Below are 22,415 nucleotides of genomic sequence, written 5' to 3'. Positions count from 1 at the left end.
GCTGATTATCGGTTCAAAAACCCCCGATAGCATATTGTAATATCATAATATAATCACTGATCTATTTAATGAATCGTTTCAGATAAACATCGATGATTCAAAGTGCACGATGAATATAATCCAACCGGTGCATTTGTTAACCAATGTTTAATGCCAAATGAAGCGGTGTATTCATTAAACCCGATAACAAATATGCTCGATATAATTAAGCCCGATAACAGATGTGAATCGGTGCCAATGTTTATGCATCCGATAGCAAGTATGTATCGGCTAATTTAACCCGATAACTTAATGATAAGCAATGTTTGTACAATCCGATAATCATATGTAATATAAATCAGACATGAAGCATGTAGATGAATAACAGAATAGGAAGGTTAGGAAGATCTTATCTTGCATAAGCTACCATGCATTAACAAAATAGGCAAAATTAGAGATGTTTCTTTTTGTTAAAATGCCTCCCTTTTCTATTTCGGGTGAAATAGGCAAAATGAGAGATGTTTGCAAATTTCGGCCATTTTGGCATTTTGGAGAGATTTTTGCAAATTTCGGCCATTTTGGCATTTTTGAGAGATTTTTGCAAATTTCGGCCATTTTGGCAATTTTGAGAGATTTTTGCAAATTTCGGCCATTTTGGCACTTTTTGCAAGATTTTTGACTTGTTTACTTTTTGTGTCAACATTTGCATTTTTGCCTTAGGTTCTTCTTTGTTCCATTTTCCCTTGCAAAAGGAATTGCAATCAACATTTCAATGCATCCAGGGTGCTCGTCAAATCCCTATTTTCGAGGTGCGAAATCTTTAGGACTTATGACTCAGGCTAGCTCAATTTCAGGTTGAATCATCTTCTCTAAGCTCAGATTTCTCACTATTGCTATCCACTCCGCCTACTTGCAAAACTCCTACTCAGGACCTTGACGAGGCAAACAACGAAAAGAAAGGGAGGGGGACCCTGTCGACGACGGGGAGTGTGTGCAAGGCACAACAAGAAGAATAGTTGGCTTCCTGACTGACTGTTCATTTAGCCATGCATTTGATGATTCAAATACATGAGATGGTGCCTCTGCTTTGCATGTGTGTGAGAAGGATAAACAACAATGGCATTAAGTGATCCCCTTGGTGAGGACCTCTTGTAGATGGACACAAAGTTTCAGGAAAGCATTAATTAATCCCAAAGAATTGGTTGAAGACAATCAAGTGTAAATCAATTGTGGCATCATTAGATCCAAGCCATTCATATAATGACTTTGATGGAACTCCAATTACTTTCACAATCCTTTCTACCATCTTGAAGTTTTCTAATTTAGTACTACTTTGCATTGCTTTACTGGAAACTTAATAGCACTGGCAAGAGTTGTGAGAGTACATGTTTAATTCTAAAGGTCAAAATGTTTGGCTTCCAATTTGTGATGGATAAAAGACTCTTAGCCAATATTTTCAAAGTCTTTTTGGTATACTATGTTCCGAGTAAGTGCATGCCTCTATATGTGATGGCATGTGTTTTCTTTCTGACACTACAAGATTGGTGTTACATCGAAATTAATTAAGCTAGCATGTTTTGATTTGTGCTCATTGAGAATCTTTAACATGCTTCTTGTAAGGTTTTTGGTAGACTACGTTCTAAGTAAAAAAGACATCTATGTCTGTATTTGCTTTTTTTACACTATAAAAGAACAATTGTTACATGGCAAATAATTAAGTCACAATGTTGTAATTTGTGTTTATCTGTTTTTACTTTTGTAGTGGCATTTAATCTTTATCTCATGTAATCTATTCTTATGTAGTTTATGCTATGATATTCTTTTTTTGTATTGCTTAATGCACGGTGATACATTTCATGCATATATAATGGATGATTTTATTGGTTTCAGATTGGAATGTTTCATTTGGAAGTGGTTAGAGAATCATCACATGATGAATATAGTAGTGGTGCTCTTTTCATGAAAAATAAGTCTCCAGGTTTTCATAATGTTGCATCAATACAGAGAAGCAACAAAAGGCCATCTTTTCCACATTCTCTGTTCAAGGCTGAAAGGTGTAAAAAGCATTTTGTATTACTGTTTTGATTTCATATGCATGTTGTTCGATACTACCTGTTTTATTTTTCCTCTAACCTGAAAATATATAGATTTTTTGTAATGTGTAACACGAGACATGAACCATGTACACAATCTTAAATTTTTGTGGCAGCAGTAAAATTTCTTGCTTCAGCATTCTAGTGGTAACATTTTTTGAAATAAACTTGAAAATCTACTACTAGAACTTTGAAGGTAAGTATTTCATAATTCCATTATCTACTTTTAAATTCCATGCCAAATTACAATTGACCTGAAGATCTGATGGATCTTTCATTTAACTCTTAAAAGATTTTAAGTAACATCATAATCAGACAACCACATTGATACTGTAAATTCTCCACATGGACAAACTTTTAATGTAAATTGGCTCCCTAGGTATTCCTCGAAGTTATTTTATTCACCTAAGAAAATTTGAATCATAAGAAATCTCCTTGACCAAAAAATTTCATATTCTCATCCTTTAAGATTTCTAATCCATTTTAGTTGTTTCCCCAAAATGCTTGTTTCTCCCCTTTATGTGTGAACTTGCATATGTGCTTGGAACTATATACTTTGCCACATATTTTTTGAATCTCAAGGTATCCGAATTGACATCAAGCTGAATATAATTCAGTGGCTGATCTGCTAGCCAATAGTGCTATCACCTCTCCATTAAATCAAAAGCTACGAATTTGTACTCACATCTGACACCTTCCAATGCCAATTCAGAATATGTTGGCCTTATAATTAGAAATGATCACCACCACAGTGAGAAAGGTGCATAATCAAAACAAAAAATAAATGATATCCTATTCTCCTACATTTCTAATGGAAGTTTAACTTATAGTCTTGCTTCATAATTTCTCACAGTATCATTCTGTGTTCTATGTATCTTACTTTGCCTTTTTTTGAGCATTTACTTGTTTATAACTTTGATAGCATTTGGATTCAAGATATAAAACTCATTTTATATTGAGTAGGGTCTATGTTGAAATTTGTCTCTAAAGGAATTCATCTGGCTCAACTTTTTCCATTTACTTTAAACAGTGCCAATTTCAAGTTTATTTTATGGCCAAGGACTTTTGTCTTGTTTTTTGATCCTGCAACAGGCTTGACTGTACTTCCTCCAAAGGTTCTTTAAGATCACACATTTTGAAAGGCTAAATTGGAATGACCAATGTAAATCAAGCAACTTCATAGAATCAACGTTGAGTGAGTATTCACCTAGTATAAAAAAGGTAAGGTTGAGTAAGCTATGCATGAGAGTAAAAGCTAGAGTTACTAATTACTAAACTAAATTGACTAGCATATGTTGAGAAAGAATGTGTTTTTCAAAGAAAAAACAAATCCAAGTTACCATTGAGTGTAATAATGAGGGAGGGGAAATGGCTTCATTGAGAGTATGATAGGGCAAAATTGCCATTACAGATATAAGACTCTCTCGCTCCTTGCTTAATGAGGCTTTCATTTGGGAAGATTCTTTGCTCAGATCCCTTCCCTTGTTTTAATTAGCTAGTTAGTTTTGATAGCTAGGCAACTATTCACTCAACTGTTCACAAAAATTATTCTAACCCTTGGACAAAACAACAACTATAGTTGCTCCAGGTGCCCAGAAACTTGGTCTTGTCTTTTACACACCTCACTTGAACAGGCTCCATTTTCTCTTCTGAGTGACTGCTCCTTTATGCACCATTTGACACAATTAAAACTTTTTAGCCTGTGTTGAAAAATATTTAGACAATTTAGAATGACACTCTGTGCATTCATACTTAACGGAATAGGAACAATATGAATGGTGGAAAAAGAATCCACATCTATGTCAAAAGGAGACATAGGCAAATCTAAAGGGATTTGAAGAGGAACTTCGTGAGGTGACTCCGAAGTTGTAGACCTAGGAGCATCATCTTCTTGCTGCTCTTCTTCTGGATCTTCAAGATCAATGACATGAATATGAAGCTGTGGTTTCTCTTTCGCTTTCACTATCACTTCTTCGGGAGGAATTACCATTGCTCTATTGACTCTCAACTTGATCCTTGTAGTAGAAGAGGAAGCACCTTCCTTGTTATCAACTCTAATTTCAGACTTGCGTCCGATAGGTCTTGTAGAATCATCTTCTTTTCCAATTTTGATTTTGATGAGCCTAACACCATTGCTTTTGAGCCAAGCATTGGTGTTAGCTAAGACAGGCTGAAGTCTATGAAGAATGGAAGTGCATTCCTTATGTGACCATTGAATCGATGGAAGTGGGGCTTCACCAACTCTTTTTTCAACATACTCGGAATCGAGTACATTCCCATCATCAACCATTCCTTCAGGAATACTAGCAAGGTTCAAATCAACAATCTGCTCAAGTGTGAGCCTGCGATAGTCCATCCTACGAATCTCCTTTTCTGTGTGAAGATCAATCCAGATGTCCTCTATGCGATGCATGTGGATGAAGGATCTTTTAATCCTTTCGTTCATGCCCCTGTAATCAAAATCTGCTCTTGGTTTGAACCTTTTGAGTTTGATCTCCTGCATCTCAGTCTCCATTGCTTTGGCCTTTGTGGATGTCATGAGAGAATATTGACCAATCTGCAATGGGTTATTAGAAGATATTCCCCTCCCAGCCTTATGTCGAACTGATTGCTGTGCATATACTGCCATGAGTTGTCTCCCCAATTCCATAAGAATGATTTTGTCGGTTGGATATCTTGGAAGCATGTATGGCTGCCCACTGTAGCATCCAACTCTCAAATAAGTAAATGTTAGGAATTGAAGGAAAAGACATCCATACTCATTTACTTTTTCCCATGCAGCATTTGACACTCTTTTGTTCTTCAATGTTCTGTCAAATAGACACATCTAATGGCCATAGAAGCATCCTGGACTCTCCTGTAATGCAACCTGCTAGGTCTCAAAGGCAGCTGTTCATTGTAATCCCACACAAGCACAAGCGATCGATCACCCTTGGTAGAAAGACCGGGAAAGTGTTTGAGTGATGCTGCTATATATACACCAAGTATGAGTTCATGTAAAACGTCAAAGTGGTGGGAACTCTGGCAAGCTGTTCACACAAAGCATCACTAATGATTTCACCTCGAAAGATGTGCTGAGACTGTCTGATAAGTACAATGAACTGGTACATCCATGGTTCAAAGACATTTGAATGCTCTAAACCCATGATTCTGCTCAAAAGGGTAATTGTATCACCAATCTCCTCTTTGAAATCATAGTGAAACAACTTAGCCCACCGAGTAAGATAGGTTCTAGGTTCTTGAATCCACTTGTTGATATGACGCTTACATTCCTTCTCCCTCTTCATGTAGTATTTTGTTGCACTTTCCTTTGAAATTTCTACATAAACAGGAGCTATGGGTATTTTGAAAATCTTTTCAATAGTTTCAGCATCAAGATGGATAACTACGTCACCCTCATCATCCGTAATAGTTCTGGTTACCTGATCAAAGTGAGCGGCACAAGCAAGAATGAATTCTGGCTCTAGGGCAGCCACTGGGAAGGAAGAAGCAAGATGAAGATGACTATCCAACAAGTGCCGCATGCTATGATCCATGAGATTTTTAACCCTCTTGAGAAAGTTTGACATATCCACGTGCCCAATCTTCGTATCGTTAATCTCATCCAATGAAGAAGAGACTTGAGAAGGAGAGATCTCATTTTGATACTTATTTGTACTTCATCTTCTTTTGGGAAGATGATGTTGGCAAATCAGTCATTGAGCAAGAACTTGTAACGCTGCAATGAAAATCCAGAAGTGTTAATGCAACATCACGATCCTTTGAAAGAGCCATATGATCTTCTTGAAAGGGGAAAAAATCAACTCTAACCCTAAAGCTTTGGAGATGGAAGGATGGATAGACAAGAGGTTTTAAAGACTGAGCTTTTGACCAATTTCTGATCTTGGGAGATGTATTGCAAGTATGAAAAAGGGAAACACTTGTGGAAAGACACAACTGCAATCGGGTTTTTCAATCCCGACTGCAAGTAGACTTGAAATGGGAAAAATGAGTGAATGCGCGATAAATGGTAAAAATGGAGTTTTGACATGAGGGAAAATGAAGTTTATGACCAAGGATAGTAACCATGAATGACTATGAATGGAATTTGGAAGAATAATCTCATTTTGATCACATGTTGAATGAGAAGAACTTTACTTGTAATCAGGTTTATAAAATCCGATTTTGAATGGGTAATCTTTTAAAACAACTTTTTTTAATCTTGCAAGTTTGGCAAAAAGAGTGTTAAGTCTTTTCTACCAAAGGGGAAAAAACCAACTTCTCAACTTGCAATCAGATTTTAAAAACCTGAATGCAAGTAGATGGAAATAATACAAAAGGGAAATACATTACAATTTCCAAATTGCATTTAAGATTTGGGCAAAATGGGAAGAACTCTCACAAACCCGAATTCAAGCAAGAACAAGATATATACAAAGCATAAGCAAAATAGAAAAACAAAAACAAAACTGATAATCACATACCTTGCTTGAAGAATGCCCTTGATCAAAGCAAATAGTCTTAGAAAGAAACCGAAATGCTCTTTAAATAGGTAAGAAAGCCACCACGTTATGATTGCAACCAGCAAACCAAATCGGTTTTATCTTTAAACCCTTCCACGAAAAACGACTTAGAAAGAGAAGTATTTTTGACTTCAAACACTCATCAATGGAGGAAAATGCAAGACGTGTTTGCAATGTGGAAACAAGGGCAAACTTCATGCTCCAAAATGTGGCAAGAACCAACAAAAAATGGATCAAAAAACGTCTTCAAGAACGCCTTAAAAAACGCAAAACATGTTTGCCAAAACCGTTTTTGGTAGAAAACATGGCAACCAACATTGATTCTTAACCATTTAGCATGAGTGTGGGGTGGATTTTGGGGAGGAATGCCACAAAAAAAGGATTTGTGGGAATAAAAATGCAGGTCGGGTTCTTCCTTTCCAACTCCAAGTAAAATGTGCCCTCCAAAAGATGCAATCGGGTTTTTAAAACCCCTTTGCAAGTTTTAAGTTACATTACTTTTTCCTTCACTTGAGAAATTTCGGTTTTCTAGGGAAGAAGAGCACAAAAATAAAGAGCAAATTGACTTGTAATGGGGAAATAAAATCCCCATTACAACTAAAAGGAATAAAAACTTAAAAACTTGCAATAGGGAAATAAACTTCCCATTACAAGTAAACACAAGACATAAAACACCTTAAAAACTTAAAAAGACTTGTAATAAGGAAATAAAACCCTTATTACAACTTAAAAGCACAAAATAAGATTTTAAATTCACTTGCAATTGGTCCAAAAAGTTCCTACAAACAACTTAAAAGACAAAAAGGGAAATGGAAAATAAAAAGCAAGTTACAAGTAGCAAATTAGAAATAAAGTGCACTTGTAATTGCTAGAAAAAACCCCTACAACACTAAAACATAAAGAAAACTCTAAACTTGCAAAGGAAAGAAAATTTTCCACTTGCAATCCAGAGAATAAAACCTGATTTTGAAGGAAAGACTTAGCAAATGAACTCGAAATGCGATGAAATTTGAAGCGCGGATCGAGGATGGAATGAAGATCTATCCAGTTTAACCGGAAGCAAAAATTTTGCCTCGGGAAGCATGCCTTAGAGAATTTTTTTTCATTTATTAACAAAATTTTTTAGAGAATTTTTTTTCATTTATTAACAAAATTTTTTAAGGGGTTGTCCAATTTTGTGAATGCAAAAATATGGACAACAATTGGCTCTGACTGGGGAATTCCTTTCACTTATTCCAAGAAATAATGAAAGAATAGAAACTAGATCTCTAAGTGCTTTCTTTCTAATCCATTGGGCATCAAAACAAATATCAAAACTAAAATTATAAGAGTATTGCTCAAAGGAGCTTGCATTATTCATTCCAACATCATGACAACTCATGCATCGGCATCTAATATGGGTCTTGGATGATGATGTAGCCATGATATTTTCTTTTTGTCGCAATGATTGGTGTGTATATTCAAGTGAGGAATTTATTAGTAATTTTTTTTTAAGCCTTCAATATTGCATGTTGTTTTGACAAGCTCATTAATAAAGAGAAGTGGTTAAGTAAAAAGATAAATGGTTATGTTCTATTTTGATTTTAGTTAGGATACTAATAGATGGGATTCTTCTGAGTTGTTTATGCAAGGCATGATAGATACATTTTGCTTAATGAAAATGGCATTTCTTGCCAACTATGACTTAACTTGTATTCAAAGTTCAAGGACTGTAGCGTTCCAACTTTGCCTATGGTGGTCCTTGTATACTAAACAAATGGTCCAATATATGAATATGTACAAGGACTGTAGCATGCCAACTTTGACTGTGATTATGTAAAGATTTTTAACAAGGGATATGTATTTTGTATATTTTATGATCATGATACATCATTGGCCTATTACTTGCTTAGACTTATAGTTTGATGGGTGTTTGGGGACAACATCAAAATGAGGTTGAGGGTTGCCCCCTGTGGGGTCAAGGGGCAATGCCTCTCATGGGGGTCTAGGGGCAGTACCCCTAGTGGGGTCAAGGGGCACACCATTTTCATATTTTAAAAAAATCCTAGATGGACATGACTAAACCAAAAAAACTTTGAAATTTTGTTAGTTTTTTTAAAAAATTAAATTAAAATGGGCGAGTCTTAGGCCTATACTCGCTAGGACTCAGTGAGTTTGGGGGAGTCTCCAGACTCAGCAAATCTGGGAAAGACTGACCAAGTTCGAGACTTGTACAGGTTGACTTGCTTTGACTTGCTGAGTCTTAGTGAGTCTCATTACTATGCATTCAAAGGAAAGACAGTAGAGGAGGCTCTCCTCAAGAAGCATGGGTTATCAAGTTCATTCAGCCTGCAGCTTTTGTAGATAGATCCTTATTGGTTTGGATTGGAGTTTTTGTCGAGGTAGAGGGAGGAAGAGCATGGGATAGTGGTGCTGGAGTATCTCCTATAAGTAGATTTATTTTATTTCATCTCCATTATGTAATGTAATAGTCTCATTTCTTGGCAGTTGTAGTTTAGTTACCTTTCAGCAAATCTGCATGCATTTTTTGGTCACCTATGTGCTTCTTCACATACTTAAGTTCTAGGAAACTATCATGGTCTTCACACAAACATGTATCTCAGTATCAATATTATTCTATCTCAACATTCTAGGCATGATAAAAACATTAGGAGAATTACAACAACATGCAATTGATCTGATTGCAAATGTACATAGGATATTTTTTCAATTTTCAGAAGTTCTCATCAAGTGTTAAACATGAACAATTACAAATGGGCAATGCAGATATTACTTATGGAGGCCTTGGTAAATTTTATTCCCTAAGAGGTTGATCCTAGCATTTATTACTTTACTTATCCTTCATACAAGATGTTAATGATTTTTACACACTTCCATCAAATGGTTTCTTTTTGTATCATTTGTGTAAAACTGAGCACCCATTAATTGGTCTATTTATCTCTATCTATGCATGTATATATTTATACTTTCACCAACCCATTTCTTTTTTCTAGTTATCTATTCTCTGTATGTATATATTTATTTATATTTTTCAGTTCTATAGGAACTGCTGTTGGAAGAGAGCTACTAATTGCATTCTATGTTTCGCTTTTTGATGCACAGAGACAAAAATCTACCAACTCCTATTAAAGATTTGCATAAGGTATGATATTGCAATCAAATATATGATTTGAAAGCCTTATATGCTGCACAAAATCCTCTTTGAGTCTTATTCATGATTTATTCAAGGAATAGATGCCCTGCAATGTTTTTCTGAGGGGAAGCTACAATCCTGGCTTTGTTTACAACACTGAAAATGTTCTTGGGTTCGTACTTTGGTATGTTTGAATATAATGTTAACCTCAGATTCATCAAATATTTTAGCAAGATTGAATCTATATGGTTGGAGAAATATGTGTCTATCATGTTATTTATATTCTATGTGAGTGTAGTAGAAACATATGTATCAAGCAACACACAAACAAAATTAATAATAGATATTTGAGTAAATTAGAGTAAAAGAGACCACATTAAACTTGAACGCTCATAAAAAATATCAAACTTTGAGTAGCCTCTATTAGAGAGCTTACATAAGCAGACCTAGTTGGTATGGCAGCCAAGGTGGCATAGCCTCTCATTCGGTCTTGCCATGCCTAGGAGAACCCTTTATTTATTTGATTTCAATGAAATGTTCTCATATTGCACATGTGTGGACATGTATTACATTGTATTTTTTGTGTTGAAAAATGGCAGTGGCCTCCATTATTTCCCTAGTTACCGTCATTTAATCATGATTTCTTTTAGGCATAATTATTTGTCTACAATGGAATTATGACTAGAGTAAAGGCTACCCTCATTTTTTTTATTAACTTGCCTTTATGATTATTTATAATTTTTAATAATGGAAGCATGCATACATAGGGATGAAATATAAATTTACTATTGAATAAGATTTATTAAGTTGGAGCACATTTGTGACATGGTACGATTTGAATCCTAGAGGGTATTTGGGTTACAACCCTCTAATTTCTAGAATTTTAAATGTGTCATATGCAGAAGCATTATTAACAAAGATACAAAAATAATTAGAGAGGGAGGCATCAGAAAGATAATAAAATGAGAACCATAAGTTTATCGTTTTGTGTGTTTTGTATATAACATATTGTAAGGGAGGTGTGTGCTTATCTATCTTCTACTAGCTACATATTGTTATTTTTGTTTTCAATTCCATGGATATAATAATCCATGAGTTTTGTACACCTTAAAAACTTGACAATATTTATATATATATTATACTGAGAGGGGTGGTGGGGTTAATCACGATATCAACAATCTTTTATGTTGCAAAACTCAATTAGATGCAATACTAATACTTCAAAAGCTTAATCAAACACACATGCAAGATATAACAAGTAAGAATACAAAAGAACACAATTTATGTGGAAGCCCTTGTGGGATAAAACCATGACAAAATATTGCTTTTGTATTGATAACTGTTGATTGTTTCTGTCATTAATGTCAATGGTGCTATGGAGGTTTTAGAATTTTGTATTTGAGCTTCCTGGTTGTTTTCTTGCTGAAGTGTTATTGGTTGCAATAAAGTATCTTGTGCTTCAGTAGTATAAGACTACATCCGCTGTTTGTCAGCTGCTTCCAGGTTTGCCTACTAGATTAATATGCCTTGTATTTCCATGCAATCGGGTTAATTTAGGGCAAAGAGTTGGATTTCATTAAAGTAAGTGTTTGCTCATCTTTTCTGAAGCTTCATTGTGCCACTTGTATAGGCTTTGACTTATTCTTTGACAAAAGACTTTTGTATTCTTGTTTGGCTCTTCAAATTCCTTTGTCAATGGTGTATACGTTTTTTTTTGATGATGTGTTTTGTTTTTGAGGTGCGTTTTCTTTGTCAGAAGATGCCTTTTTAACTGGAGCTGACAATTTTTGTTCGAAAAGATATTCCGCATCCTCTGTCATGCGTCGGGTGTGCTCAGTAAATGAAATGACCACCCCTATTTTCATTTTGAAAGAGACTTGCAAACTACTATGTGATATCAATTAAATTGCTTAATAATCAACATGGCATTTTATCAAACACTTGACAAACATACAACAATATATGCAAAACCCGAAACTTCTTATTTGTTGTTAAATACTGATTTGCAATATAAATGTGCACATTCAACTACCTTATGGGCTGTGACAATTATTCAGGTTTGTATTCAACAATTACAATGCTTAGTTATGAAAATATGATAGAAAAAACCTGGAATTGAATGTTGTAGTGGTCTGCAAATGTAATGGTAGCCTTCCAAACTTCTAATCAGCAGGAAAAACAAGTAAACTTCATACCAACATTGTTCATGCACTATAGCAGCACTATTCATGGCACTGTAGCATTTTTACTATTCACGCGGTACTGTAGCAAAAACACTATTCACGCGGTACTGTAGCAAAATCACTATCTTCAAATCTGCACTTTCAAACCCCTGTAAAAACTTCATGCGAGAGCACCAGATAAGCCCAATGTGTTTCCTGAATGAAAACACCATTAATCCTCCTAACTGTGTCTTTCAACAGTGAAGAGAATGCTAGCAAAGAGGGATTCCGTCCTCCAAGCCCAATAATCAGATCTCTACGAAATCCAATAGCATAACATTAATCTCATCCAAGCATACCCCAAAAGAGAGCTCTCAACCTCAATTTATATCTTCTTCCTGGATGCAAACACTTCATTTCCTAAATGTGGGATAATACATTTTAGAATAAAATATTATTTCCCACAATGTACACATTAAAGGGACTTTTAATATTTTAAACATTACTTTATATTCCCAACCTTATAATATAACGATAAAGTTAAATATTTAATTTAACTTTACACTTTATCGTTAAATATTAAAACATTGTTGATAATCCCTTTAAATCATTGTCGCCTTCAAATATTTTTTACTGATAATTATGCCAACCAAGGAAACACTAAAAATTTCAAGTCACTGCTTGGAGACTAACTTACTATAAATAGTAAGTGTCTAGAAACCCTGTCAGAGCAGCACCGATTGGCCTGAAACTGAAAACACCTAGGCCAAAACACCTCAGGATCCCACCAATGTCCTTGTTAGCCTTCGGGACCGTGTCAGAATAGGCTAACGACACCCCATATCATGTTGCGCTAAAAGGGGGACATTACAGTAAAAGATTGTGTTAGTTTGCCAAAAAACGTGGGCAACAGTAGCTGTTGATGTTTTTAGCAAATGATTCAGTTTTTTTAATTCTTCGGGTGTTGTTTCGGGCTGTTTTTTGTGCCGTGAAAATTAGTTTGAATAAAAAAATGCAATCAATTGACATAAGCTTGATGGTCTTTTGTTCCTTTCTGCACAAAAGTTCTTTTGGTTTTGATATAAGCTCATTGAATCTGATTAAAAGTTTTTGGTTTTTTGGATTCTTCGTTTTGAACAAAGATGCTTGTTCGATGATGTGTGGCGTTAAAAAAATTATCGACATTTAAAAAAAAAAAGTGTGATCAAAATGTATTGGGAGATATTGTTTTTTCTTGAACTCCTTTTTGAAAAACAAGGTTCGTATTTGATAAGAGACAGATGGTTTACATCTTTTAAAAAAAAGTGACATGTTTTAAGGGAGGGCGGTTAATTTTGGAGAAAAGGCACTATTTTGTAAAAAGAAGTTTGGCGTTTTGTTTTTGGATGGATATATATCTTCTAAGCTGTTTTTATTTGATTATCATTGAATAATCTGAATAGATGTGAGAAGAACAGATTGTGCGGGTGGTATTGAAGTGATGTATTTTTGGTGTCAATGGGTTTTTTATAGCTGCATAGTTTCTATCTGCTGGAAGATGATTTCAGTATGTTAAGTATGTATTATCCTGCAGCAAATGTGTTTAAGTTACGCATATCACGATGAATCTAAAGAAGTCATTTTTTGTAAAATTTTATAAATCTAATCAGAGTTGGTGCTCATACTGAGGCTGGTGCCTCAGCTAAGTCTGAGGTGCTTCTCTTGGCATTAGGTGTAGCTCACTTTTGTAATAGGCTTGGTGCTCATTTAATTTAATGGAAGCTCTTGATGCCGTGGTTTTTTACCCGAAAGGGTTCTCCACAAGATAATTTCTGTGTTCTTTGTGTACTTTTTTTTTCCATTCGTTTTCTATTGGCTAATTTTGATTAAAATTTTTCAAATACTGAGTCACACCCCCCTCAGTATTTTTGTGTTGGTTTTCAATAACTTCTTACAAAATTTGTAGGCACCAACCTGTTGTGACCATATCACACATCGCCCCATCAAAATGGGGACCCCTCTTTTTTTGAGTTTCTTTTGTCTTGCCTTGTCTCTCTCTGCTTTCAGATGAATTGAGTGAGTTTATAAGGTTTGTATTTCAGGCCAAGTGATCAAGAGTCCAGCTTAGAAGTTTATTAAAGTCGCTCCTTTTTTAGGTTGAGTGAATTCGCTTCAGTTTTTGTTTGAGAATTGGTGAAAGTAAGTATGAATTTGAGCATTTAAATGTGCAATGAAGTGATCTTTAGCTCCTTTATAATTCGCCCCACCTCTAAGTCTACCTCACTTTTCAAATTTCACAACTTCATGACTTCACGTTTTGGAGCGAACTTTAGGTGTGAACATTTTGAAGCGAACTTCAAATTTGAGGGATTTGGAGCGAACTTCAAATTTGAGGGATTTGGAGCGAACTTCACCTTTGAGTGATTTGGAGCGAACTTCACCTTTGAGCACTTTGGAGCGAACTTCACCTTTGAGTGATTTGGAGCGAACTTCATGTTGGAGGAGATAGGAGCGAACTTCATGTTGAAGGAGATAGGAGCGAACTTCATGTTTCACCAATATGGAGCGAAGTTGCTTTCTTCACAAGTTTACATTTTAAGCAAAATTGACAACTTCATGTTCAAGCACTTTGGAGCGAAATGTCATGACCTAGCAAAATGAAGCGATCTTGAGAGTGAAATAAATCAACTTCGTGTATTGAAGAAGAAGAGCGAAGTGCTAACTTCATGAGTTGAAGGCCGTGAGCGAGCTTTTAACTTCGGTAGTTGAGAAAGATGAGAAAACTTCATGTTTTCACCAAGGAGAGTGAATTTCATAAGCATGAGCGAAATTGAATAAGAAAAGGATAATCACCTAAAGAGGACACAATACCAAATGAACTTCATGATCTCATTTAGAGGAGCGAAGTAGAGCGATCTTACAACTTCAACTTCAAGGAGATAGGAGTGAATTTCGGGTTCAAGCAACTAAGAGCGAAATAGTAACTTCATGAGTTGAGAGTTTGGAGCGAAATTGCTACTTCATGTGTTTGGGAAGAAGAGCAAAGTTCATGATCTTGTTAAGAAGAGCGATTGGTGAATGAAGTTGGATATAAATAGGAGAAATGATTAAAGCAAGTTCATGTTTCGCCAATTTGGAGCGAAGTTGTTACTTCATGCACTCATGATTTGGAGCGAAGTTTTCATTTCACAAGCTACTGATTTTGAGCAATCTTACAACTTCATGTATCGAACAAGGAGAGCAAAATTATACTTCATGAGTTGAATGATTAGAGGGAACAAGACAAACTTTGGGACTTGATATTATGAAGTGAAGTTCATGTTTACAAAATCAATTAAGGCACAATTTAAGCGTCCAAGGCAAATTCCAATTTGATTTTGAGATAAGTCGGTTAAGGGTAAGTATTCATTTAAATTTTATTGCATAACAAAGTCGGCCTTAGGGTAAGAGACACATCTATTCATCTAGATCGCCTATAAAAGAAGAGTTGAAACAATCATTTCACCATCAAATCAAGCAGATTATCTCTTCTTTCTTGAGCAAATTTCATCAGCAGCTAGCAGATTTCATCAATAGCTAGTGAAATTCATCTATAATCAGTGAACTTCATAAGAATTCATCAGCAACAAGGCGAATTTATTAGTAGCAACGTCTCCATCAAGGCGAATTCATTAGCGTGTGTTATTTGAAGAGCGAATTTGTTCATCTTTTCCTAGTTCTTACAAATTTTTATCACCATTTAGTCTCTTGGAAAGGTGAAATCAGTCAAATCTGAGGTGAAATATAGGATTTTGTTTGATAGAGGAGTCATTTCAGATCTGATTATAGTTAAAATTTGGTTGAATTTCATTGAATCAGATCTATATTAATCATAAATCAATCTTTTTCAGTCAATAAAATTATATTTATCAAAGAAGGTTGATTTGAAATCTGAATTTTACCTACCTTTCACCATTAATCTAATTTGCACGTCTCTTATAGGTGAAAGATGGTGGCTCCCAAGCAAAACAAGACTCTCTCCCGTCAAGGGCTCATTAAGGAAGATATGAAGGGGAGTACGTTCGAGAGTAGTATCACATCAAATTGGAGCAAAATTGGAGACACTCATCTCGACAAGTTCGACACCAAGAAGTTTCGCCACCCATCATTCATCAACGAACCTAAAGCAACAGCCAAGAAGATGATTGAAAGTGGACTTATCAACGCAGTTGGCTTTCCTCCCACAATGCAATGCTACAAACTCATTGTGGAATGTGCTCAACATTATGATTCAGAGTCAAGGAGAATTGTCACAAAGGACGGGAAGGTGCTTGCATATCTCTCGGAGACAACTATCAGCAAGACATTTCATCTACCTGAATCCAAGGAAATGACTTACATAACTTTAGAAGGAGCTAAATCGGCCTAAGAAGATGACCCTGAGGCTTGTGCGAAGATCATTGATAAATTTTGGTTGAAGAAAAGTAGAGAAGGCAGAAGCAGATGGCCGGATAGACTGCACAGTGTAGACTTCCATGATGAATACAGGGACTTCATCACCTTACTCCATCGAGTGGCTGGAGCACTTGAGGCTTTCTACTTTGAAGAATGGATGTTTTACTACATTGAGACTATCACCCGGGACAAGAAGATGATCAATTGGGCAAGAGTTATCAGCAACAATATTGATAAGCAATTAAGGAGATTAATGCGCACTAGAACATTCTATATGAGTTCTTATGTTATATATTCTATTGCAAGAAATTTTCAATATCAAGGACTCATGTATACAGGAGTAGTAGGAAGAAGACCTGGAGAAATCAAGGTGTATGATTGCTATCCACAACTTAGACATCCATCGAAACAACACTATAGGAGGGTGAATGATGCATTCACTATGCATGTCATGAGGCAATTTCGAGGTGGGTCACAACAAAGACTTTCTCCAGAGGCACAAGCTTTGGTAGAGCAATATGTTGCGTGGTTCATCCAGTTCCCGAAATTTACCTACATCAGAGTCCAGGGGTCTCCCGTTCCTCCCTACATGTTACCACGATATCCAACAAATAGAGTGGTATTACTCGAGGTGGTAAGACAACTATTGGCATATGTCAAAGTGTATAGACATAAGCATGGAGCAGGTGTTCCTTTTCCCATCACACTCGGGGATTCCATTGAGTCATGCCCATTTGTTCATGTAGCTAAAGATGCCGAGCAAGAATTAGCACATCATTCACTCAAGCTATTCACAATGAGAGAACACTTTGATCCGTATGGTAAAGTAAAAGAACTTCTGGGGATAAATAATAGACATCGATGGCATCTAGAAGACTATTAGGCAAATATCCCAAATGATATAGAGGTAAAGAAGAAGACGTTTTCTAGACTACCCCTTAGTTTCATCAGGGAAGGCAGATTATTCCATGTGGCTGATCAAGTTCAAGACAATGGTAAATATCTCCAAGGAGCTTATGCCAAAGAAGATAAGGAGATCAAATTCAAATGGGCAGATTTGGAGATTGAATATTTGAAGGAATTAATGAAACCAGTCGTGGAGTACACTCGCATATGGGTAGATGTGTAGCACCAAAAGTTGAAGGAGCAAAGCATAACACCAACATTCCATTTAGAAGAAAGAACAGAAGAAGATGAAGCTAGTGCAAGTGGTAGCGCACCTCAACCATCTCATTCAAAAGGATCCAAGAGGAAGGAAGATCATGGTGAGAAGGAACACATAAAGAAGAAGCATAAATCAAGTGCAGGTCATCCCCTTTCTCGACCAGAAGAGGTAAGGATGGAAAAAGAATTGAGTCAAGGAGCCAATGAATCAGTTGAATCCACAGTTCACAATACAAAAGGAAAAGAGAAATCATTTCAAGAGCAGGAGGACTTCACTCGTCTCATTCAAGAGATTGAAGATGGTGGTGAGGATGATGATGAAGCTACTTCACCACCTAGAGATGAACAAATAATCGAAGGAGCACAAATTGAAGAAGGAAGATCTTCTATTCCAGAATGGCTAAAAGAGAGGCTAGCTCAAGAATTGATGGCAGAAGAAGAAGACCAAATATCTTCTAAGTCAAACCTTTGAAGTCACCAAGAAGAAGAAAGCTACGAAGATGTGAAAGGTAATTAGAGATGAATCGGGATCAAGAAAGTTACAAATAGCTACTCCAAGAGTTGAAAAGCATCAAGAAGAGATTACAGGTGATGAGTATTGTTACCCCCTTTTATTTTATCCGCTTATAGCCCATCAAAAAATAAGGGTCATCATTTTCGTAGAGCTTAAGTCTTCATCAATCGAGTTTTGTACTCATCTGTTGAACCTTTTATAAAGTTCAAAATTCGGGTTCAAAGGAAATGCGATCCATTAAGTTCTAAGTCTTCATCAGCATAGTCGTTGAACTTGAACTTTGAACCTTTCCGGTTCAAGGTTCAAGGTTCAAGGTTCAATCGGTCTTTTGTCTTGTGTTTTGCGGCTGTCTCTTTAGTACTAGTCTTATAGTCACTTTGAACTTGAACCATTGAACCTTTTTTTGAAACGGTTCAAGGTTCAAGGTTCATTCCCGTGTCATTGAATGTTCCTTTTGTCTCTTTCTGGCTGTTCGCAAATGTTGATCTTTTGTCATTGAATTTTGAACCAATGAACTTCTTTTAAAATAGTTCAAAGTTCAAAGCGGTGTTTTCAAATCAGCCCGATGGTGTTTAGGAAGAAAAGGCGGTGCGATCGAAACAAAATTTTCCTTGGTTTTCGTGTTTTCAAATTGCAATTATGGAAACAATCATGAGAAGGCATGTCGACGGTGTGGAGTTAATTTCTAATTAATAAGCATGTCAGAACTATATCAAATCACAAGTGGTTTTACATGGATGAATGAGCTGGGACGAAGCGTGTGTTGGTTCTTTTCAGTATTTTCCGTCCTTAAATATGATGCTTCTCAGGTACGACAATTATTGTTGCCGTTGGCGAAGAGTGGAGACGCGGAAGTTAATTTAGCTCAGTTTTTCCGAGGGTTTCACAGTTTGATGTTGAAGACAGGTGAGTTCAATTGCTTATTTTCCCCTGCTCTGTTTTAGTTCTGAGATTGGAAAAGTGTAATTCTTTGCCTCGGAGTTGAATGCTGTCTGATTGACGCAATTTTAAGCAAAAATGAGACCGACTCTTCCAAAATTGGGTCGAACATCATGCTTGATTAGTACCCTCCCGGAGTTAGACGATACAGCCTTCATTCAAGATGAGTTAGATAATTTTCTAGAGAGGGCTAAGAACCCAACAGCCAATTCTATGATGGGAAAGATAGTTCACAGTGGTCTTGTTGAGGCCACCGCATTCCCAATTGCTGCTCCTTGCCCAGAATTAGTATATGCATGCATGAATAGATATGATGCTAGTAATAGGTGTATTAGAGCCAATAATGGAGACATGCTAGTGCGGATTGACAGAGAAACAGTAATGGCCGCAATTGGAATTCCTCACAGAGAGCCGTATGAAGATTGGTCCATAGGAACCTCATATGCATTTTTCTCTGAGAAGAAAAGTGTTTATTGGAGCGTCATTGCTAGAAACTGGCTCCTTAAAATACAGAAGGGAGGTTTTAGGTTGCCTAAACCCTTGACAAGAGAGCATTTCATTACAGAAGTTAGGGATATCGTGATTCTTTTGAATAGGCTTAAGGGGAATTCACATGCCTTCTATTGGGAGGACTGGATGTATTTTTACATTCAGGTATTATTAGCTGGTGAAAAATACCTTGACTGGGCGCAAGTAATTGCTGAGAGATTGCACGAAGGTTTAAGTAATTTTGTTGGAACAGCTAATTTTCATATGACTTCATACCTGTTTTACATTTTAGCCTGTATCACAGAATGGCCAGGATTATATCAAGAACCTTGGGTTAATGGAATGAAGGTCTATGAGTGCTATCCACATTTGCAGATACAGAGGTACACAAAAAACTTCTTGAGATGGAATGATGTCTTTGTGGGAAGATTAACTTTTGAACTGCAGGGAAATTTGAATAATAGAATGTCACCTGAGGCATTAAAGTTGGTCAGCACATATGGGAGTTGTTTTATTCAATTTCCTAGATTTACTTATATTAGAATTGGTGGCTTTGAAGATGAACCTTTCAAATTGCCCAGATATGCTCTCGATAGTTATGTACTTTTAGAAGTTTGCAGACAGTTAGCTCATGTTGATAAGAAATTAGGGATGAAAAGTGAGTCTGAAGCAATTTTCCCAGTTGAACTCGGATATTATAGTTGTAAAACTGTTTCTGATGCATTGAACTTAGAATTGGAGCTCAAGAAGATGAATTTGCCGCCATATGTTGCTCGACAGGGATTTGATAGCAAAGAATATGCAATGAAGCACCTGAATGTTGATGTGAACTTTTCACATATACCCCAGTTAGAAGACTACTGGGAGGATTGCTGTGATGAATTTGAAGTCTGAAGAAGATTATGGTCAAGGTTCACTTTACGGCAAATCATTACTTTGAAATTGCCAATGAACATAGCAGAAATACAAGAAGAGGAAGGTGAAGATGTATTGGACCCGGAGTTCAATGAAAGAGTTCATGAGCAACCTATTCTTGAAATTGACTAGGATAGGAGAGAAGAAGAAAATATTCAATCTAAAACCTTTAATGTTATAAGGAGAACAGAAAAATGGTTAAGAGACCGTAGATCTGGAATAAGACTGACCACTACCTCAGCCGATAAATCAGTTGAGCAATCTCATGCTGCTGTACCAATTTCTTCTTCTAACATTATTGTTGATATTGCAGGTGTCACTGATACTCAATGTGAGAAGGTTCAAACTAGAAGGTTTAAAGAACCACTATTTGGCCCCTCAACAGTTCGAGTCACCTGTTCCAGAAGTAAGAGGAAAGGTGCAAAAATTTCAGGAAAAGAAACTATCATAGTTCTTGATAGTGAAGAGGCGCAAGTGGTTATGGGTGAACCGGAAGCAAACATCCCTGCAGCTCAAGATGCAGGTAAAGAAAAGGAGCAACCTGAGGAAAGCCCCAATCAAGCGACTACTTTGGCTACCATGGATTCATTTGAATATCAGACGTCGCCAGCAAAAGTATCCCCAAATGTTTCAAGGTGGTTGGGAGTGTCAATTAGTAAGAAACGTAATGTAGTCCCTATCAGTGTACCTATGGAGGATATGGTGAGTAAATGCCTCGGGAAAACATCTAAGTCTAAAAAGCTAAAAGCAGAAGCTATGCTGGAAGTGGATGAGAATACAGGGCATTGGGTAGCTGAAGTGGCTAGGCCGATTTCAGATAAAGATCCAGAGAATGCTACTGAGCAGGATTTTGCTGTTGAAAAGGTTGATTTAGGAACTGCTTCAAGGGCTGCTGATGCAAAACACCTAGAGTCCTCCGCTAAAAGAATGTTGTCCAGAACATGGAAGGATGAGAAGGACAAACGGGAGTTGAAACAGACTGTTAAGCAAATGGCAGAGTACATCAATGCCATACATCATCCTAGTCCACAGCCCCTGTCACAGGTTTCTCAGAGTTTTGATCCTAAATCACCCATGAACCAAAATTTGTTGGATAAGGTTCAGAGAAATCATATGTTGGCGGAAACCTTCGAGGAGTGGCTTGAATCCATAATTCAGCAAGGAACAGAGTATATTGCTAATCTGGTTAGGGTGTACGAGGATGCTGTAACTGTAACTCAAGAGCTTGAAACAGAGGTGTCAGCGTGGGAGAAGGAAAGGAAAAAATGGGCTGCAGTATTGATTCAGATGAAAGATGTGCAGAAATATGGTGTCATGAACTTTCTCACAGAAAAGGTAGTAAATGATTTGGATGACCAGGTTCTGCATGTGGCCAAGGAAAACATTGAATGGAGAAATTCAATCATAAAGCAAGGTCACGAAGAGTCCATTAAACTGTTGAAAGAATTGAAAGAACTCATTGCTGTGATGCAGAAAGACTTAAAGTGCATTGATGTACAACTTCTTAAGGAAGATGGACAGACTATCGAGCAGGCAGTAGATATGGTGCAGAGTTTCAAAGGAAAGATAAACTTGGTTAAAGAATCAAAGTCTTTTACCAGAGATGATTTCACCAGGGTAGCTCGAATTGAATCTATGTTAGTTGTCTGTTGAGATCACTTAGAAGTGCACAAAATTAAAGTCATGCAAGTGGGTATGGACAAAGAAGTTTGGAAGCAACACATCCTGCACATTGGGCTCCCACATTACCAGGTTGTTCATAACTTCTCCGCGGCTCATATGGAGTGGCGAAATATACGTGGCACCACGCACATCCCAGAGACAATTTAAGCTGTTTTCTGTTCTTATCGTTATAGCTCTATTTACGGCTTGTGGCCGTTTAGTTAATTTCAGTTACGGACGGTTGTTTCTTGAATTTTAGTTTCATTTGTTAAAAAAGACAATTTAGCCTGGCGGCTATATATATTAGTAATGGATGTTTTGGCGCGATATATAAAAATTTTGTAAAAATTTGGAGGAACAGACTGGTCTTACTTGTAATTTCAGTGAAATACCCATCTTTGAATGGAATGGAATACATGATACAACTTTAGAAAACCTGTGTGTTTAGAA

The 22,415-nt window shown here is 36.5% G+C and overlaps 1 protein-coding gene across 1 annotated transcript in view; it reads left to right on the top strand.

Moving 5' to 3' along the window:
* LOC131031584 (uncharacterized) overlaps positions 1-22,415 on the top strand; it is a 107,831-nt gene that overhangs the window by 17,049 nt on the left and 68,367 nt on the right. The window contains exons 2-3 of the mRNA XM_057962732.2: positions 1,870-2,033; positions 9,677-9,716. Of these exons, the coding sequence (XP_057818715.2) occupies positions 1,870-2,033; positions 9,677-9,716 (204 nt within the window). The remainder of the gene's footprint in view (positions 1-1,869; positions 2,034-9,676; positions 9,717-22,415) is intronic.

The sequence above is a fragment of the Cryptomeria japonica genome, chromosome 2 (genome assembly GCF_030272615.1).
Source record: "Cryptomeria japonica chromosome 2, Sugi_1.0, whole genome shotgun sequence".
In the NCBI taxonomy this organism is placed as follows: domain Eukaryota; kingdom Viridiplantae; phylum Streptophyta; class Pinopsida; order Cupressales; family Cupressaceae; genus Cryptomeria; species Cryptomeria japonica.
This window is presented reverse-complemented; position numbering and strand designations above follow the sequence as displayed.